The following is a 20856-nucleotide window of genomic DNA, read 5'->3' as shown; positions in this document are numbered from 1 at the left end:
ATGTACTTTTCTTTTCTCCTTAACAGAAAACAGGGAGCACAAGCAGAAGGTGCAGGCGCTCAAGAAGCTGGTCAACCAACTCCCCAAACCCAACCATAACACCATGAAAGTGCTATTTCATCACCTCCAAAGGTTGGTCCAACACCGAAACCCTTCATTTTCAAACACTACAATCCCTAAATTTTCATTAAAGCAACCCAATCGGTGTTGAGTGCGATTAGAAAACCAATCCATTTGGTTATGTACCCGAGGAAATAAGAAGCCCTGTGCACCAAAAAAAAAAAAAAAAGAGAAGAGAGAGTGTGCTCAAGTCTCTGTCCGTGCTAATATAGCTGGCACAGTCACTAGGCCATATGGCTGGTCTCCATCTCCCAGAAGGGGTGTTCCATCCCACTTTACCCTTCTGCACATTTACCACCCTGCACAGGAGGGCTGGAGAACTCCGATCAGATTGACGAGCATCTCCCCACCCCCCTCGCCTCTAACCTCTCCCTACGGAACCTGCCCTTTTGGCTTATGCTATAAAGTTTGTTGGGTTGCATATGGCAGGTTGAGCAGGTGAAGGTTTTTTTTTTCTTCAATCTACACTCATAACTGGTTTATTCCACGTTAACAACGTGATAAAGAAACGGACCAACTTTTATTATTGTTGTCTTCACCCAAAAAAATGCATATTAATGAGCATATTGTCTGATATGAAAATATATTTGTCCTGTGATCTGTATAATCGTAGCATAAGACGTGTCCAGCTAGTTGCAACGCTCGCGGCCAAGTTTCACATGTGTTAATGAACAGTCCAGAGAAGACTGTTAACACAATGCAATTTACATTCCAATCTAGTGCAGTCACACACACACACACACGCGCACACACACACACACACACACACACACACACACACACACACACACACACACACAGCACCATTACTTCTTAAAAAAAAAAAACAAGCCCATAAACCGTTGAACTTTTATTTCGCTGACTGACTTGTTACTGGACTTGTGGTGCTGAAAATCTCTGCAGTGCCTAAAGTCTAACCCTTTAGCTGTACACTACCAGGCGTCTCTCGGAACATTAGCGACCATTCGGAACATCTGAGTACTGTGAGGCCACACCCAGAGCGACTGATGTGGTCCGTACACAAGTCTCACGTGGGATATTTGATTCTTCTACCCATTTTTCTCAGCTTGACGACGCACAAGGAATGTGTGGTTGAATGGCATAACATGTGCTTCAAGGTCGTGTTATCTCAGGACCTATAATCCCACAGCCATCAAATGCAGGAAAACATTGAACCTTAAGAGTGTGTGTTGATTCAAATACACCTTTATGGCGGCGGCCCCCAAATGACGGTCATCATTTGACACATTTTAACTAAAATGTCCCTTAGATATTAACAGAGATCAACAGCACCGATAGTCGACTGCTGGAACTGTCGGCTATCAGCCAAAATCCATACCGATAGTTTTTCCGGGCTTACGTTCCGCCGTCATTACAAGAGACTGCGCATCGCACGGAGAGCGCTATATTATATTTTATTATTCATAATTTACTAATTATATATTTTTCTTTTTCTATCCAGTATCCAGTTTAAAAACTATCGTTTGATTAATCGGGTATCGGTCGACCTCTAGTTATTAACGTAGCCTAATTATTGATTAAATACATCCACCAACCACACGCATAAGTAAATGTTTCGATTTCAATAGCAATGAATATGAAAAAACTATCAATGGTAGTAATAATGCTCTTTTAATAGGCGATAGATCTCTTGAAAAGTGACGCAGAACAAATTAATAAACTAATCCAGCATTAGGAGGCAAAATAAATACATTTAAAATCATAATAATATCACCACAATAATACTCCAGCTCCTGTCATTTACTGTTACAGACTGACCCTTATTAAAGAAAAAAAAATGATGTGTCCCTCACAGAAAAGAAGTTTGGGGACCCCCTGGGTTAGGGAATAAGTAGCGCTAATTGTATGATTCATTTGAGTGAATTGGTACCATTCGAATCTCAACTTGTTTGGAAACTATTAGTAGTATAATAAAGTCCAAATGCATGTTTTTGTAGCAGTTATTATTTTAAGCGCTGGCATGTCACCGTTCCAAGTCTAACTGTCAATAAAGACACCAAATTTCCCTTCATTTGTAAAGCCCTAAATGCTAAATTGTTTGGCCACAACTACACAAAACCAAAAACACAGCCTCCTCGATCTATAAATCGGGATGGTCCCATCAAATAGTAACATGTGCATGGTTTTAAATCTGCTGTAACCAAAAACCCTCTAATATCCATTTAAAGGCAAGAGTAAAAAAAAAAGTTGCTTCCAAACTGCTTCTCATCATCATCCATTTGCTCCTTCGTTGTTTATCATATTGGACTTTGGAGAAAAAAATTCCTTTAAACAGCAGAACAGGTATGCAGCAGCTAAGTGTGACCCAGAATCGCTCGCAGCAATGCCTGTGTTGTGGGCTACATTTTCTCTTGGCTCGGCTCGTTCGAGGAGTGGCGGAGAGCCTTGTGAAGTCGAGCGCCTTTGTTGTGGGCGCGTGGTATGCCCGTGTGGAACCAATGTTCCCGTTTTCCTCTGGCCCATTGGGGCCTGTGTTCAATAAAGCAGTTGTGTATTCGCATTGTGATGATGTGGTCAAGGCAACCGGCTCTCTCCAGCTCGCATTCGCTCAGCCATGCTATTTACGTCTCTTCTTGTGGGTGTTTTTGTCACCGCCGCTCATATTTCCCATTTGCCGCAAGTGATTTAAAAGATGGTAGGTTTTTTTTTCTTTCGGTTGGTAACTCAAGGTTCCTTTTTGTCCCAAACAAACCTGGATCGACCTCCGTGACCAGAACGAGCTGATCAGCACAAAAAAAAAAATCATCTGGGTTTGATATTTCAAACGAAGAAGGAATGTTGTTATGCAAATGAATAGCTCGAAAAATAACAACATTTGTTCGAGGATACATGTGATGAGACATCCTTGTTTGGAACAAACTTCTCCAGAAGAGTCCATTACACAGCATTTTGAACTAAACAGAAGGAAATGTGCACTGAAACGATACTAAATAAAGCCAGAAAGAATATTGGATAAAAAAATAATAAAATCACTAGGCCATATGGCTCGTCTCCATCTCCCAGAAGGGGTGTTCCATCCCTCTTTACCCTTCTAAATACTTACCACCACCTACAGGAGGGTCTCATCATCTCAGATTAATGAGCCTTCCCTGCCTTAAACCTCTCCCAAAGGAGCATGGCCTTTTTCGCACAAGTGATCGAGTTCACCAGGGTCACATACGTCAAATCCACCAATCCAAGAGCTGAAATCATACAACAGGTCAGTGAATTCAGGACGCTTCTTGGAGTAGTGTTTAACTGAACCTCGTTACAGAAACCCGTGCTTTCTATTGCAATCAAGGTCACATCTTGAAGAAAAAAAAAAAGCGTATATACACACACTGGCCACTTTATTAGGAGCACCTGTACACCCTGCTGACAAAAGCGCTTCGGTTATTGTTCACAGCAACTTTGATCATGGCACGGTTGTTGCCTCCAGATGGGCCAGTTGCAGAATTTTAGAAACTCGAAAACATTCGGTTCTACGGAAAAAACCAATGCATCGTCAATGAAAGAGGTCAGAATACAACGGCCAGATTAGTCCATGCTTACGAGAAGGACGAGGTAACAGAAATAGCCACTCTTTAAAGCTGCGGTGTACTGAAAAGCATCTCACGCTGATCCACACCGGATTCTGTTTTCATGAATCTGACGCTACAAGGAGCTCCGCTAAATCGGACGGTTGAAGATTGAGAACACATGACCTGGTTTGATGAATGATGATTTTTGCTGAAGATCAGGAGGAACGAATAGACTGAAACAACAAGGTCAAACAGGTGCTGGTGCTGGAATAGTGTTGGGAATTTGTTCTTGGAACACACTGGGAACCTTAATACCACTCACGCTTTGTACCAATGTCATTTTAATGTCATGTCGTCGGTACTACTTGTACATCGTACAAGTTCTTTAATGCAGTACTATAGAGTATAAGGAGCAGTGGTGGACAGTAATGAAGGAAATGTACTACACTGATGTTTTTCCCGTTCAGGGAGACTACATTTGGCAAAATCAGTCGTTCTTGTTTTTTATGCGTGGATAAAACAGTTCAGCATCAGTTAAACATCAAGCAGAACATTTAAAGAGGAATAAATGGTGAACAAACTCCAGACTCGAACTCAACACAACACACGTGGCTGCGATTTGTGTGATTTTTTTTTTTTTGCAGAAGGTTTTGGGCTCATGATCATTTGAATAAATATCAGTGTTTGATCTATTAATAGAATGATATTAATGAGTGAGTGTGTTAAGAGTTACAGAGTCTTTTGATTTGATTAAGCAAAAATGATAATAGGAACATTATAGTCATAATAAATCATCGTACTTAAGTACATTTGAAAACATAGTTTTCTAAGTTTAAAGGGACACTTTTACTGGAGTCATATTTTACTGATTTTATCTCCACTTCAACTCAATCATTTTTCTTGACTGCTTATTAATGGTATAGTCTTAAAATGCACAGAAAGCACATGGACACTCTATGGCACTGTTCTCCAGCTAACATGAGACTCTTCATGCATCCGTTTTACCACGTGCCTATGTTTTTTTTTTTATAACGTGACGAGTATTGAGCTACTATATAAATACATATATACATAATGTCTACTCCAAGCATAATAATGTGCCATAATCACAAGCCACCTCCACCCACAAATATAACTAAGTATTATTTCAAGTTAGAATCCAGAGAAATTTGACTTTGGATTGGAAAGAGTCATGAGTTCAAATCCCAGCAACACCGAGTCACTCCTGAGCCCTTGATAAAAACTATTGAGCAAGAACATTTACCCTCAATTGCTCAGCTAATTATCAATGAGATAATTAGAAGTGGCTCTGGAGATGGGCGTCAACTAAACTAAATCTCAAAGGAGTCTTTCTAACACCTTAAAGAATCAACATCAAAGAATTCATTTTTTGGAATCAGAAATGATTACCCAACATTTGCACGGTTTGTATTAAAGCGACAACAGGTTCTTTAAATCCCAGAGTAAAAATCGAGCGAATTTCTCATTAGACCAAAACAAAAAAAAAATCATATGCCAGACGAGTCTACCCAGTGATACTGTCTGGTCTGTTTGCAGTTAAAGCCATATTCTACTAATGACATAATTTAAAGCTTGGAGTGATGCCTCCTCTCCTGCGCCCCATTCCGCCCCTAATTTATTATTTGTCTCGTCCTTAAGGACTGAACAAGGCTGACCCAATTAGCAAGAGCTTCCTAGGCAGGGGGGGTTGGGGAGGACAGGGGGCAATTGTGTGCCGTCCTCCATTTCATGTCAAGCACTGTTCACAAACAAGATGCTAATTAATAACCATTGGCATCTTGAGTAGTGCTTGTTGCCTTTCATGCCGGGTATCTATGATTTGTCTGATTCGATCGAGCGCAGTCACAAAAGCTCCCCCCATAACCCCCCACCCACCCGCCCGCCGGTCTACTGGTCCAAGCTTCACTCGATTGAAAGAGTCTAATGAGGGCAATCTGCTATAAGCTAATATATACCATGTAAACGACTCACTTGAAATTACATATTTAAATAGATTCGTATAGTAGCGTCCATTCATTATATACAACTTGTAGGTGTGGTTTTCCTCTTACAATAAACAATTACAGAGTAATTAAGAATAAAAACTTGGTCACTGCATTTAATTGAATTCAGTGACAATGAATGCAAATTGTGAAGAGAGACAATGATGGTACAGGGATAACATAATGAAGTAATTACAGAAATAAAATACTACAGGATTAGGAAGAGAGGAGGAAAGAAAAAAAAAATGCTACATATTAAACCTTTTAAAAAATCACTTCGGAAATGAAGTCTTTCCCTCTTTAAGATCATTAGCGAGCCATTAGCAATGGCAGCCAAGATCCTTACATCACACTGTGCTAATTAGGTTAAAATGCTGGTGGCAGGACGAGCGTCTGGCTATGATGTACAAGGGAAACGAAATGGCCGAGGTTAATTATACGCATTAAAAGAGGGGAATTATTGGAAGTGCTCAGGCTGCCCTTTTAGGTTGTGTTGCTCCGGTTAAATGGGTCTCTATAGTGCAGGAATCAGGTCACGAACAGCCGTTTCATTACTCGTCTCTCTCATCATTTCAAGAGCGTCAACTGGATATAGAAGAGCGAACGTGTTCGAACAGACATAACGTCTACGGACAGACCGTTTCTTAGGACCGCTCACACGATCATCCTGAGCAAAACATTCGCCCCTGAAAGGCCGCAGGATGCATTTTCTTCCGAATGTTAAAGCCCCCGGTTTACCTCAGAGCTCCTAGTCATGATCTCATTGACAACTTGGAGCAAAGCCTTCAGCCACAGTCCCGCCCTCTTTTTCCAAACCCCATCACGAATGCTCTGTTCCGAATCATCCTGGTACCCCAGGAGCCATTGTTTGTGTGTTCCAGCCAAACCTCAGCTCAGGAATCATCCATAATACCACTGTTTATGCCTCCAAAAGACTAAACCTGAGTCCTCAGATAAACTTTGCCCTACAGCCATCTTAGATACCCCAGATGAACCTTTTTGTTTAACGGGTCTATACTGTAAATGTATGGCTGGACAGCTCCATCAATACTAACACAGTGATTAAATGTCCCATTCTATTGATTTTTCTCTTGGCAGGGTTTTGACGAAGTCGAGGCAGAACCTCATGTCGAGTCAAGGAATCAGCATTGTTTTCGGTCCGACCCTCTTGTGGCCCGAGCTGGACACGGGGAACATGACTGTCAACATGGTGTACCAGAACCAGATTGTGGAACTCATGCTCACTGAATGTGTAGAGATCTTCGGACCAGAATCTAAGTAACAAGTGCTTAAATATAAAATGCACGTTCTTTTATTTTTTTATTTTTTACACATTAAAAGGAAGTGACAAAATAAAGATGGGGAAAAAAAAAAACCTTGCTGGACTGAGCAAACATCCTCGAGATTCTGGGTTTGCTTGCGTTCTTTTTTTTTTTTTCGCGTCTTTGAGGTTACACAGAAATCGCACAATGTAAATAAATTCTGCGGTTGTGAGTTCAGAACATTCTATATAAAAAGTAAATAAATAAAACCATGTGACGTGCTCGACTCCAGCCAATTCAGTACCATGTGACTGAACAGACCCAGAGTCTTTTATTAAATGATCTATACTATTTTGTAGATCTAAACAACAACAACAACAACATTAGGAGGACTGTGTGTAGATTTCTGGCCTCTTGAACAGCTATCAAAGAAGGGAATTTCTTTTGGGTTTTTTGTTTTACCTCAAGGTCGTTCAGAGGTCATCGTCCTTTTTACACTCTTTTTTTTTATTCTGTGTTCTCTCAAACACTGCTACTATTATTCATCAGGCTTATTTCTGTTCTATTTGTGCTCTTTTATTTTTTAAAACAAGAAGATTATAATTTTCCCGAATCCAATTGGTAGGCGATCTTTATTGCAAAGTGTTTATTCCAAAGAGTGAAATTTAGCTTTCTGGGTAGAAGAGATGGAATACCATCTGCACCCAAACTGTGAACCACAAAGAAACGAGCCAATCGTATGCGACTGAGTGTTGATGTATTTAGAAGAAGGTAAACAGCTCTTTTCCACGTGATGCAACAGGAGCAGGAGTTTGAAATGATTATCCAGGTTGATATTTCTTGGAGGGAAGTGTTTTCCCAAACTTTACTGGTTTCTAGCTGGGTGGGAATTTACACGAAATTTATTGTCAGGGGGTCGATATGGTGGTATAGGCTAATCATATAACATAGCATCCTAAAATATATTAATGTTCTTTTGGGAAGCTCAAAACTATTTGTGCTTTGGTCAGACAAAAGAAGTTCAGCCATTCCTCATCACAACTGTGTCATAACAACTTGTGGACTCTTGTAAATAAAACCTTTTCTTTTTTCCCTGTGTCTTTTATGATTATTTTTTTCAGGTTCAAGGTAAACAATGCAAGCTAGGCGCAATTTATATATCCATAACACGCATTACTTTTTTTTTTTTTTGGATTACATGGGTTTGCTAGAGGTTGGAAATCATATATTGGTCAGGCGAGTTAAAAACCCCACAAGCCGGCTATATACAGCCTCCGAGTCGGAACGCTGCGGTGAAAACAGTTCCAGCGATGTTCCGAACATGCGAACGCCGCAATTGCATCGGTTTCTAATCAAACTGCCAAAAGTCCTCTACAATTCCCCAACGGCTGCTTCTTTTTTATTCGCTCCCCGCAAGCCGGCGCTGAGACACTCTTCATGAATGCATTTTTTTTTTTATCCCATCCCAGAGATAAGACGGAGTCTGTAATTACGTGGAGAGCCAGTGCTCTAAATCAGACACTTCGTTTTTTGGCACCGAGTCGAGTAAAGATGAAGCAAAGGGGGTGAAATGGTGGTGGGCAGATATGCGAGCTTGCACGTTTTGCAAAAAAAACAAATTTTAAACAAAAAACATTCTGGAAATGAGAAGGAGAAATGATCTGAATGCATGAGGATACCTTCCTGGCATTGCCAGTTATCTCACGATCTGGAATGAGCATGGTCAGGCCATGAGGACGTCCGCTGTTCACCACAAGTCAAACGAAAACAAGGCTGGTGTGCTTCTACTGGATGTGTAACGATTTCGTGGTTCCAGTCAAAGAAAACGAATAAGTTTTAAAACATAATGGTGAAATGGTGGTGCTCCTGCTGATCCCATACACACACACTGTAGGATGTTCTGGTTTCTCACAAATTTGCATTTGGAATATTAGTACATATGTCACATTCGAATATGCAAATTCTCCCGTTTCCAAATGTAGTGTTAAGAGAAGGCTATAAAAACCCATCCATACTGTTTAAACACTTATGTCTTATTGGCTGGACGAGTCTCATTTCTGTCCAAAAATAACACCGACCTGCGAACCAGCAGGCAAAAAAACGGATACACCATAAAGTTTTGCGAGCAGAGAACGGATCACGAATCGCGGTGTAAACGTCAGGACCTCGTGTGAAAGCCCAGCCGACGCCATGCAGACTTTTCAGGACGAGATGGAGACTGCGGGCTTGCGTGTTTTTTTCCCAAAGCGAGCCAAGACGCTCCGCGTCTAACGATTTCATGTTCTAACCGGAGACCGCTGTGCTCTGGAGAACCCACCACCCCCACCCCCTCGCACTCAACACACACTTTTGTTTTCCCCATCCCTCTTGGCAGGGCTTCATGGAAATGGGTGTCTTTGTAGGACTGAAAAGAAAAAAAAAAGAATGAGAAGAAAAAGACGCAAAAAAGTAAATGAAAGCATAACAATGCTGTGTCCTTGTGAACTGCTTGCCATGTTCTAACCACCAGGCCCTATTAAAAAGTGGGAGCATATTCCAAGAGAACATGGCAGCATATTGATAGCATATGACTGTGTCACACAAGGACAGCGCTCTGCCTCGGCCTTGTTTTTACATTAGGAAACACTGGCATGGTTAGCATTCGGTTTTAACTACTTGCGAATACAAATGTGCACTACAGGATTTGTGATCTGGTCCAACACGATCACTACGTTTCAGACATCTGCAAGTCTTCTGATCGACACCTCATGCAGCCGATTGTGTCACGCTGCAGCACGTCGTACTTCAGGTCATTGTGCTGGAAAAGGTTCGGGTCTGCAAGTGGCGTCAAAAGCCCCAATACAGGGTTTTTGCAAGTCAAATTTAAGAATCATTAAGAATGAAATCTAAGATCTATATTACATCATCCAAAACACACACATACGTTGTTAGCAAACGGGCTTCACTATATATATTTTTTGTTTAAGCTAAGTATCTCCAAACTTGCACTTCCCCATCGCTGAAAACGGAAATCCCTTTTCCGTCTGTGGTACAATCCGAGAGATTTGTCAAAAAAAAAAGCTCATTGCTCTCATTTGGACAAAACCATTTTAAAGTGCTGCAGGAGCATTTCAATAAGCATCACGAGTAGCGTTACATGGACGACGGAAAAATTACGAGCGGTTTAAAGTGATTTAAGAGCCAAAACAGTGAATTTCAGACTTTAGGCCAAAAATTTTAATTTGGACTTTTAAAGTCCCTGGGGAAACCCTGCAGTGCTTCTGTGTGTATGGTCTGTTTATATTAAATATCCCACAGTACATAGCTGATCGATTAGAACTTGGTTCTAAGCAGCAGTTAATGTTCTTCTAAAAGCCCTACATGTAGATGAAGTGAAATGTATCGAGTAGAAGAGAACAGCAGCGTGTGTAAAGGTGCTTCTCCTCCTCACACAATACAAAAGGATTCATCATTGGTTTATTTTTCTCTCCTGAATCGCTGACTTTTCCACCTGGGCAGTTTTGGAGGCCGTTAACACTCAACTGCTGAGTTGTACGTCGTTTTGGATAAGAACGTCTGCCATATGCCAGAAGTGTAAACGTAAACGCATCAGGAAGTCATGATCTCGGTGACTTCAGCAGGGGTGTTACTCTCTGAGTATTTTACAAACTGCTGATCTCCTGGGATTTTCACAACCACACCAGTCTCTAGGGTTTATACAGACATTGTGTGGAAAACAAAAAAAACAAGTGGGAGTAGCATAGTGGGTGGAAAGGCCGTTGTCGCGGTCTTGAAATGTGTTTCTTCCTGCCACCTGTGTGTGAGACTGTCATCTCTATTTTTCCACATCAGAATGTTGTTGTGTTACTTAGCAGGTAATTACACTTAAATCGGACCTTAAACTCGTTAAAAATCAGTGTAGAAACCTTTTTTTTTTTTACCAAAGCGGCTACAGATTTCATTTCACTTCATATATAATTTATGTATATTTCTTGAAATCTTTATTTTACTTTAATCTTTAGTTTAAATGCGAGCAACTGCAAACCAACGGAATCAAAAAAGTATTCGGATTAACCTTTGTGAATCTTATTTTATACAGTTTACAATACAATTCATTTCACATTAGAAAAGCATCAGATTGGTGTAAACCAACACCTTGTCCACAAGAACAGTCGGTGCACCATTGGCTTGATGACCCCAATAGCACCTCTTTACGTCCATCGTGAGCAGAAAAGCATTTAAAACCTTAAGGTGGATAAGAAACCAGCAGCGTAAGAACACATCAAGGTCCATTCCTGTCAGCCAAGTGGTGATGGAAATTCCAGATCATTTTAGTAACTTGATTCTTTGAATCTGTAAACAAAACTAAAATTTCTTTTTTTGGGAGCTCATTCGGTTCCTCGAATCACCTTCATATCGCATATGAGAGTCACGTGACAAAAGACCAGAGTCGTCATGAGATTAACTACTCAATCCTGTTTCCTATCTAATGCACTGCTTTGCTTTTATAGGAGTCACGTGACAAAAGATTGAACGAATCACTTGATTCAGTTTCCTGCTTTGCTCATGCGCATCCAGTAGAAAATTAACGGATTGTTCATGACGTCCCGTCACAAGCCCAAGTACCCGAATCTACAAAGCAAACCTCAGCTGGCGAGGGAAATCATTCGTTAACATTTATCAAGAGTAATTTAAAAGTATCTCATTTATAAAGGAAGTGAGGTCATGCTCTTCCAATCAGAAGTCCAGCAATCATCTGGGGCTGGTGAACCCTGATTTCTCATGCAGCATACAACATTTGGTGTCGACAGACCCATGGTCATCAGTTCAGACTGGTGTTTTCCGATTCAATGAACTGATTAGATTAATATGACATATGACTAAAATGGCCCTGATCAGAGCACCTTCAGGACAAGGTGGAACTGGAAAATCACTGCATTAACTGATGAATCTGCAGGAATTCATTAATGGACCAGAATCTCAAAGGCATCTTTTACCAAGTCACCAAAAACTAAAAGCCTGAAAGCAAATAAAGTCAACTTTATTCTTCTTAATAAAATGACTGGAAAATCTAACACCAAAACCAACATCCTGGCCTTTGGATTTGCAGAAAAACCAACAACAACAACAAAAAAAGATTACTGCTAATCAAAATTCCTATTTCATGCACAACCTAACCTCGATACTCTTTTCATTTCAGACAAACACGCACATACTCTAAATTCACCGATTTTGCTTTCTTTAATTTTTCTCCTCCAGGTTTAGAACAACAGCCAAACAGACGCAGGATCACTGCTGGGGCGTGAAATGAATGCCACTGTTTCTCGTTGATAATCCATTCAAAACACACACACACACACACCACCCCCAAAACCTCCTCCTACCAACAATCAACACCTTGCTGCGCAACTCAGGGGCAGCTTTCGCAGTCCGTTTTTTTTTTATACTGTAGTCAACATCATTAGAGACTGAGAGCATAAACCTCAGCTGGAGGAAGGTTCAAATTAAACCCCTTTATCCAAAAGGTGAAATGCAATGTAGGAGATAAAAAACAAAACAAATTAATTTTTAACCACAAGCCAGGAATTTTCTCTTAAGACGGAGAATCTGTGAGGTGGGTAAAGGATTAAACTGGCAGAGTTTAAGGGGAGTGGGTGAAAAAGGGACTGGACGAGACCACTCTTTTGTTTCTGCCACCTGTGTGTTTGATCCTTTATTTAGTTTTGCTGCTGTAAAATTACTACACAAATCACACAATCTGCCCAAGTACTGAATTGTTTAATCAGATCATGAACGAGTGTGAAAGATTCCCTAGTATTTATAATAATTATGCGTTTGTTTACTTTCCGGGAAACGTCGCGGCAACACCAAAAAATCAGTCGTCGTTTATTGAAAGCCTCTGTTTTCACCTTGTCGATGTTTTCACGTTTCTCTAAGCGCCGTCTCGGTGTGGACGGATTGAAAAAGCGGAGAGAAAAATATGCATATTAGTGTGGACATGGGCTCAGATACAGTCAGCGTGAAGCAGGATCACAGATTAAAAAAAAAAAAAGGGCTTACTGCATTTAAGCTTTTATATGTGGGGCGACATTTCGTAAGTGGCGAAACAGCAATAAGCTTTACGGCGTCGTTAGGTCCTGACCTCGTGTCGGGCAGACTCGTCTGACGCTGCAGGAGAGGATCATCGAACGACAGCGGGTCGGTCACGGCACTCAGAGGTCAAAACGATCCGTCTCCGAGCCTAACGCACCACGGCAAGACGTGGTGTCGGCTTTCGGCTAACAGAAACGTGAGAATTGGCAAAGCCGTTTCTCTCTTTTGTACTAATATCCTGCACGTTATGATACTTTGACCATTATAGACGCTTTCACGAGTGGAAACGTCCTTGAAATAACACATGCGGCGAACTGTTAACGTCTCCTCGTCTTTCCGATGAAGGAAAATCGACGTGGCACGTTAGAAATGTTGATAAAAGATATTAGGGAGCATTTTTCAGCCAGAGGTGAGTCAGTGAGCGTGCCAAAAACAAGAGCGATGGGCTTAATTTTGCTCGCGGGAAATAAAGGTTATATCACAACCTGATTACATTTCTTTCCCTTAATTCCAATCGTACATCTGCTGCACCTGAATCAAATATATTGCAATCGTTCTGCCCCGCAGATTAAAAAGCGGCGTTCGAAGGGTCCAAGCACTCGTCCTGGTGAAGCGCTGACACGCAAACAATCTTAGAAGGAAGTTTATTTCATCTTTCCCCTTTATATTCCTCGACCGCTTATAGATACCTCGTTCTTGAGGCCCCTTAATTACACGGCGGTACATTTCCGAACGCGAAACACCGCGGTATATTTAGACGCCACCGCAGCGCAGCGAAAGCCTCCCATTAACCTTTTCTGAGCCTCGAGGGACTCTGTCACAACCTGGCAACCCCCAGGTGGAGCCCACAAGAGCTTCAAGCCACAACTTTGGCCGCCACTCAGCCCGAGTGGGAAGCGAAGATTCCAGCAATGTTCCAGGAGAAAAAAAGGGATAAAAATGGAGCTGAACCCGAAATGTGAGGTGGCACCGCCTAAGCGGAAAACACGGACGGCGGTCGCAGGTTTTCTAGGTTGTTTATTTTCTTACTTCTTTTTTTTTTTTTTCCCTTCTCCTCCTCTGCCTTAAAAGTATGCATATAAAAGCGCTCGGCGTCGAGGTCCGTGTTGTTTTAGTGGAGAGGTGGTGAGGCCGAGGCAGGTCTGTGGCTGTGGCAGCTATGAGAGTCATGAGTAACACTTTATTTTAGCTGCCTGTAGGACATGAAGGTTCATGAAGGGTGTCTGCATAGTTTTGTGCTCCTTTTCTACTGTTTTTATTTGCCATTTTTTTGCTACTTACCTGTGAAGTCTCACATAACAGACAGGATTGAGTTTAACAACGTAGTAAAATGAAATCGGATGAAAACAGTTTTAGTGAAAATCTCGGTCGAACCCAAAGATCGTGTGTATAAAACGCACCTAAAATCGTCTTTTTCGTAGTTATTTCTTTTAAAACAAGAACCTCGTCCTGACTGATGTTCATATTGTACTTGAAAATGTGCACATCTGTCATGACGTGTTACTGAGGCCTGCTGTCAACAGAGATCTGTACTCCTGCCCCAAAGCTTCCCAGGAGAACCTTCTGGTGTTCACCTAAAACAGAGGACCAGGAAATGATCAAAATTCCAAACAGAAATACTTAATGTGATCAAACATACACACTATAGAGTCAAAAGTTTGTGGACACCTGAGCATAAGATCGGTATGTTTTACGTTCTTCATTTAATCCACATTTTCCTGTTATGACAAGGAATCTTCTGGAAGATGTTCTACTAGATTTTGTGGAGATTTTTGTTTGTCCACAAAATCTAGTAGAACATCTCCACTCCAACTCGTTTAAACTTTCTTCATTGAGCTGGCTTTGTGCACGGTCATGCTGTCATGAACGGGTTTTGGTTTCCTAGTTCACAATTGTGTGGCTCTAAATTTGTGGTTTGGGGAAGTAGCTGGGAAAGTCAGGTGTCCCAATACTTTTGGCAATACAGTGAACAGGACATTTGGACCTACCTGAATATCGTGCTGTCTCGCTAAATGTGGATGCTTACAGAAACTCTGGAGTTTCTTGAAAAGTTGCTCAGGTGTTGAGTAGAGATACGAACCTACATTTTTGAATTAAAAAAAAAAAAAAAAGAGAATTAAATTTTTATAATAATAATACAAAATAAAAAAATCAAAGAATGAGTCAGAAATCAGGCAAGTTCCAGCATTAAAAATGCACTCGACTCCACACTGCGTTATGTTTTACATTATTCAACTTGTCTTTTTTTATTTATATAACGAACTCCAAAAAATGTCCGTTTCGGTTTTACAGATAGAATAAATTACAGCTTTTGTCGATGACGATTAGTATTTTTGTGGTGTATGAAAGGCTACGTCATTCTGCTCCCATGTCAAATTATTCAACTGGCACAGTAAAGAAAAAGAAAGAAAGAAAGGAAATCCTACCAGGGAATATTTCCGGGTAGACGAGAGCCTTTGGACACAGCGGGTAGCAACCGCAATGTACCGCTTCCAACCTGGAAAAAAAAACATGTTCATTTACTCCTTGATGTACTGATTAGATATAAATGTATTAAAAAATATGCTGAACACCATAAACAAGGAGTCGATGTGTACGGCAGGTCTGTTTTATTAAAATGGTCACTAATTTTAAAAAAGGCTCTATGGAATTCCGAATTCTGACCCCTATTGAGCAAGAAGAGGTAGTGCATAAGGAGAGCTCCTCCCTCTTTCGTGGATGTGTTTGAGCGACGTTTTGAGCACGGCCTTTTAAAGGAATTCGTGCTGGTCCGTGTCAAAAACGGCCAAATCCTCAGTGAATAGTTAAATCTGGGGCGAACTCGGCTCCCGGCCGACTCGCCTCATCCGAACCCGTCCCCGATTAGCTGCCAGCCGGAAAATGACCGTCTGTTTAAATATTTTGTAGAATGGGCGTTAATATTTCACGAGTCCATGCATCACTCGGCTCGCCATCAGATCGCCGTCTCATTCCCCATGCTAAAGCCATGCATATTTTAATATCCGATTAGCTCGCTGACTGAGAGACAGGACGACTCTTGGCGAAAAACTTTTTTTTTTTTTATCGTGACAAGCAGGGTGGAGGAGGAGACACTTCTCCTCTAAGTCACCGGCGCAATATCGATCCATTAGTCTTTTTTTTTTTACCTCATTAGAATTCACCCTATGCGGTGCGATCTCGATTCGACGATCTTTTTTTCCGTCGAAACGTTTGACGGTAATCAGAGCAATAAACTAAATATAAACACCGAACGCGACAGACATGGTTTTCCTCTCCGGGTTGAGTGTGGAAACTCGTAGGCGCTCGACTCCAGTCTTACGAAGCTGATTAAGATCAAGCTCCATGTCAGTGCTGGTAATATGCGAGCGACACAAATGCTTATCGGGCTTTTCATCTCGAATATCATTAGCCGAACGCTCTACTTAGCGGGCCTCGACTTTGTTTTTCCGCCGGGCATGGATGGGTGTCTGCTGACAATTAATTACATTAGGCTAATTTCCACAATAACAAGGCCAGAGCGCAGGGTAGAGAAAGTCCCTTGCACGTGGGCGTGGCGCTCAACAATAACAAAATTGCCGAAATTTAGGCAATTGTAGGTTTAAATGTCTAAATAATAGATATTACCTCATAGAACCGTCTGATAAAAAAAAAAATAATTCACAGCCATAATTCACAGCCTCAAGACTATAAACTCTGTACAAATGTTTGGTCCTCCTTGTTTCTATACTTTAAGGGTGTTATCACCACAAAGCCTGGTCTCTCTATTCTTTCTTTTACAGTCCCTTTGTAAAAATCCTCTATTCCTAATATTCTTTAAATCTGTAGCAGTGATGTACATCTGCTCAGGGCTGAGAACAAGTCAAGTGAGGAGCCATCAAATCCTCAACCATTCTCCATCAGATCTCTGGAATGTAACTCAGCCTGAGGCTACGTCTACACTAATACAGGAATATTTTTAAAATGGCGTTTTGGTTAGCAAACGAGCCGCGTCCACACTTTTGTTTTCAAACGTTCCTCAGACAGAACATTTCACATTGACCTATATGGCACTGGGCAAATGCCCTTATCCAGAGAAAATTCTAACTGAGCAGTTGAGGGATAAGGGCCTTGCTCAAGGGCCCAACAGTGGCAGCTTGGTGGTGCTGGGATTTGAGAATGTGGTCTTCCAATGTCTTAACCACTGAACTACCTCCTAGAACCAGTAAGTTTTAATGCATTATTTCAGGCATTTGAGCCCCGAATTTTGGGGTCCAACCATGACATCATCACGCACCACTCAAGTCTTATTAGACGTCTTTCTATTGTAATTTTGCTTTGATTCTGACACATCTTATACCAGATACATTGTTGAATGGTCCTGCTAAAAAAAATAATACATTTGAAGCATAAAATGCTCAACAAAAACCCTTCATTAGCTGCTTATGGATGGTTCCTGGTCCTACAATGGGTCCACTTCATTTTTTAGTGAAAAAAAAAAAAAGACTTACATGGCCACGCCAAAGAACTCGTGCTTGGCCGTGGAAACGACAACATCTGCTTGGCACAGCGTTCTGAGGTAGTCCTCCTTACTGGGCATGAAACCCCAGTGGCGGATGTGGCGAGCCAGCCGTTCCTTAGCCTCTGCGAAGATCCCTGCGAAGAAGTCCGAGACGTGGGCGTCAGATGCACGGGTAATTAACGCAGAGAGCCAAGTTTCTGCTCGGGCTACTAGATTGTTTTCTCGAATGAAAAACGCATGACGCGAGTCATAACGTCGGGGGACGCGTATAAACCGGGAGGAAAGGGCAAAAATAATCAATAGTGATCCTATTAGCGAAATCAAAATGGATTAAGGGAGTTTTTAGCATGATTGCCTTCCGAGCAACCGTAAAACATCATTTGGAGATATGAGGAGCGTTTACGGTGGCTTTTCCACCCTGTTTATGCTACTATAAAAGTTTCCAAATCTCGACCGAAGAGATTGCGATTCCTGTAAGAAGCTACTGTGTGTGTGTGTGTGTGTGTGTGTGTGTGTATGAATTACCTAAAATACCATAAATATCCAAGTCTGTCCAAAAGACATTAAAGCATAATCATCTGCTAATGGAAGCATGTTTTGCCAATGAAAATGGGATGAGTACAAGTCGTACAGGACTAATGGATGATCTCTGACCTTTAAAAAAGAAAAAGAAAAAATGGCGTATTTAACAAATTAGTCAGTGTTTTAGCTACAGTGCAGATGAAGCCTGAAGGGCGAAGCGCAAGGGAACATAAACACCATGTAGAAAATTAACTTTCACACAAAACACTTTTTTAAAGCAATGTTCTTGATTTAAGATTAAAGTAAACTTCATGGATAAAGGTACTGGAAAATCTGACTTGTATGTGGTTCCTCCATAAACTCTTACCACAAACTTGGAGGCACACAATTGTTAAGGACAAACTCCTGATGTTGGAGCATTAAATCTTCCTTTTAACTTGAACTAGGAGACCCGAGCATGCTCCAGCATGACAATGCACCCGTGCACAAAGCAACTCCATGGAGATACACGTTACATGGGATGGAAGCCGTGGACTTATGAGGACACAGAAGGTTGGGGGTTCAAGTCCCAGCACCACCAAACCGCCACTATTGGGCTTAGAGCAAAGCACTGAACCCTCAGTTTTACTGTTGTCATAGATGTGTGTGTGTGTGTGTGTGTGTGTGTGTGTGTGTGTGTGTGTGTGTGTGTGTGTGAGAGAGAGAGAGAGAAATAAAAAGCTTTGTCTTTCCTTCCTGTTTATTATTTATTATTATTCATTCATAATTATTTCTTTCGTTCCCAACACTTTCTTTCATTCATTCCCACCTTTCTTTTGTTCTCCTTTTTATCTTTCTTTCTTCCATTACCACCTTTCTTTCTTTCATTTATTCATTCCCACCTTTTCTTTATGTCTTTAGTTCATTCCTCCCCACCTCTTTCTCCTTCATTCAATTCTCACCTTTCCACTTTTCTTTCTTTCTTTCTTTCTTTCTTTCTTTCTTTCTTTCTTTCTTTCTTTCTTTCTTTTCCTCCTTTGTTTCATTCCCACCTTTCTTTCTTTTTCTTTCCTACCTCTTTCTCTCTCATTAATTCTCACCCTTCTTTCTTTCTTTCTTTTCTTCTTTCTTTTTTTTCATTTTTTTCCTCTCTCTCTTTCTTTCCTGCTCTCTTTCTCCAGCCAGATGCAGTTCCTTCATAAGCCGGGACTATAAAACTCGAGGCACACAATTCTCTCGAACGTCTTTGGATGTTGGAGCATTAAATTCTTCTTTCACTTGAACTTGGAGGCACAAATCTGTTCCAGCAGGACACTACCCCTGTGCCCAAAGCAGCTCCATGAAGATGTGCTTTACATGGGTTGGAATAGTGTGGAAGATCTCCTGCTAGGAACATCCACATCATTTCTAGTTTATTTACCTGGTACATGGGTGAATGTTTCCCCGAGGACGGACACTTCGAAGCGCAGTTCTCGCTCTGTCAGCTTAAATAAGGTCTGGAAAAACAGCTCAGGGTCTTTGTCATGTTCCCTTCAAAAACAGAAAACAAAGAAACGAATATGAATATCGGTTCTGAATTGAAACAAGACGCGGCAATGTCCACGCCAGAAAGGACCGAAATCGAAATCTGCTTTTGCTGTAGATTGCAGAAACCCATGAATATTAATAGCAACAAACACACAGTGTTCTACAAAAGGATCAGAGCATCATCTTTCTCTGTCCTTTAAAGAAATAACTCAAACCATCTCCTGCTAAGGCCACACGCCCAAAAATTTCAGTCCTAACACATGAGCTGGAAATCAATATCAAATGCTCCTTCCATCTCTGCCTGAAACACAGTCCAGAAGTGAGCCAAAGGGCCGGCACACGGGGTTCGACTCCACACTCGCACAAGAGTGCAGCCAAAGCCTTTTCATTTTGCAGCTCATTTCCTTCTTCTTTTAAACAAAAAAAAAGGCCTTTCTTTCCAAAAAAGTGACGTTTGTTGAAGGTCGAAGGCAGATTACTGAAGCGCTCGACAAAAGATGCCACCCCGCCTGGGCCGGAGCGCTTTAGATGAGGTATTAGCACAAAGCTTATTTATCCTCATTTCCGCTTCTTTTATGCCGCCGCGTCCCCCCGTGGCTCGGCGCTGATTCCCTCATTAATTTCGCATCTCTTTTGAATTGGACGTCTGAGCGTAACCCCGACTCCGGTCTAAGCGCGGTTTGACCCGTGCTGAGGTGACACGCCGCCAATTACCCGTCCTGTCAGCGGTGTAAATAAAAGCGTAATCTGGACGCGGCGTGACGCATTCTTCCCTACAGACACCGAAGCCCGGGGTTAATTAATATGTCAGCTTCGCTACTCCGAGAACGCGCCGGGGCGCCGTGTGGTGCCGGAGCGTTGCGAGGAGAAAACGTGCAGCGTGTCACCACCAGGCCTGAACATCAGGAGTTTTATTTGAAATATTAGTCCTGACATTCAGATACTTGCAGCAGCATGTAAAGGCAGCGATTTCTCCAGACCATGAAAGCTCAGTGATTAGGACTCAGAGGGTTGGGGGTTCAAGCCCCAGCACCACCAAGCTGCTGTTACTGGGCTTAGAGCAAAACCCTGAACCCTCTGTGCTCCAGGGTGCTGAATCATGTCAGGAGCTCCCACTACAACTACTGTACATAACCAGCTGTGCAGAAAAAAGAATCAAAGAGAGAGAACAGTTTCCTTTCTGTCTTTCTGCTTTTTCTCTTTCTTTTGTAAATTTTTTTCTTTCATTCATAAAGTATCTTTTTCCCCATCAAACTTTCATTCAATCCCACCTTTCCTCCCTATTGTTTTTCTTTCCTTCTTATATTTTCCCCTCTTACTTTTTCTAATTTTTCCCTTTCTCTTTTCTCTCC

At 41.5% G+C, this 20856-nt stretch overlaps 2 protein-coding genes across 5 annotated transcripts in view; one reads left to right on the top strand and one right to left on the bottom strand.

The window, feature by feature from the left end:
- Positions 1-7998, top strand: part of arhgap15 (Rho GTPase activating protein 15) — a 33437-nt gene extending 25439 nt beyond the window's left edge. The window contains exons 13-14 of the mRNA XM_046845880.1: positions 27-132; positions 6743-7998. Coding sequence (XP_046701836.1) covers positions 27-132; positions 6743-6926 — 290 coding nt within the window. The 3' untranslated portion in view covers positions 6927-7998. The remainder of the gene's footprint in view (positions 1-26; positions 133-6742) is intronic.
- A 5980-nt stretch (positions 7999-13978) lies between these two features.
- gtdc1 (glycosyltransferase-like domain containing 1) overlaps positions 13979-20856 on the bottom strand; it is a 36399-nt gene continuing 29521 nt past the window's right edge. For all 4 annotated transcript variants that reach the window (XM_046845881.1, XM_046845883.1, XM_046845885.1 and 1 more), the window contains 5 exons: positions 19398-19507; positions 17466-17610; positions 15405-15475; positions 14967-15058; positions 13979-14552 (listed from right to left, as the gene is read on the bottom strand). In XM_046845881.1, the coding sequence (XP_046701837.1) occupies positions 14469-14552; positions 14967-15058; positions 15405-15475; positions 17466-17610; positions 19398-19507 (502 nt within the window). In that variant the 3' untranslated portion in view covers positions 13979-14468. The remainder of the gene's footprint in view (positions 14553-14966; positions 15059-15404; positions 15476-17465; positions 17611-19397; positions 19508-20856) is intronic.

Source organism: Silurus meridionalis, chromosome 3, assembly GCF_014805685.1.
Source record: "Silurus meridionalis isolate SWU-2019-XX chromosome 3, ASM1480568v1, whole genome shotgun sequence".
Taxonomy (NCBI): domain Eukaryota; kingdom Metazoa; phylum Chordata; class Actinopteri; order Siluriformes; family Siluridae; genus Silurus; species Silurus meridionalis.
The sequence above is the reverse complement of the archived record's forward strand: the minus strand, read 5'-3'. Positions and strand labels throughout refer to the sequence as shown.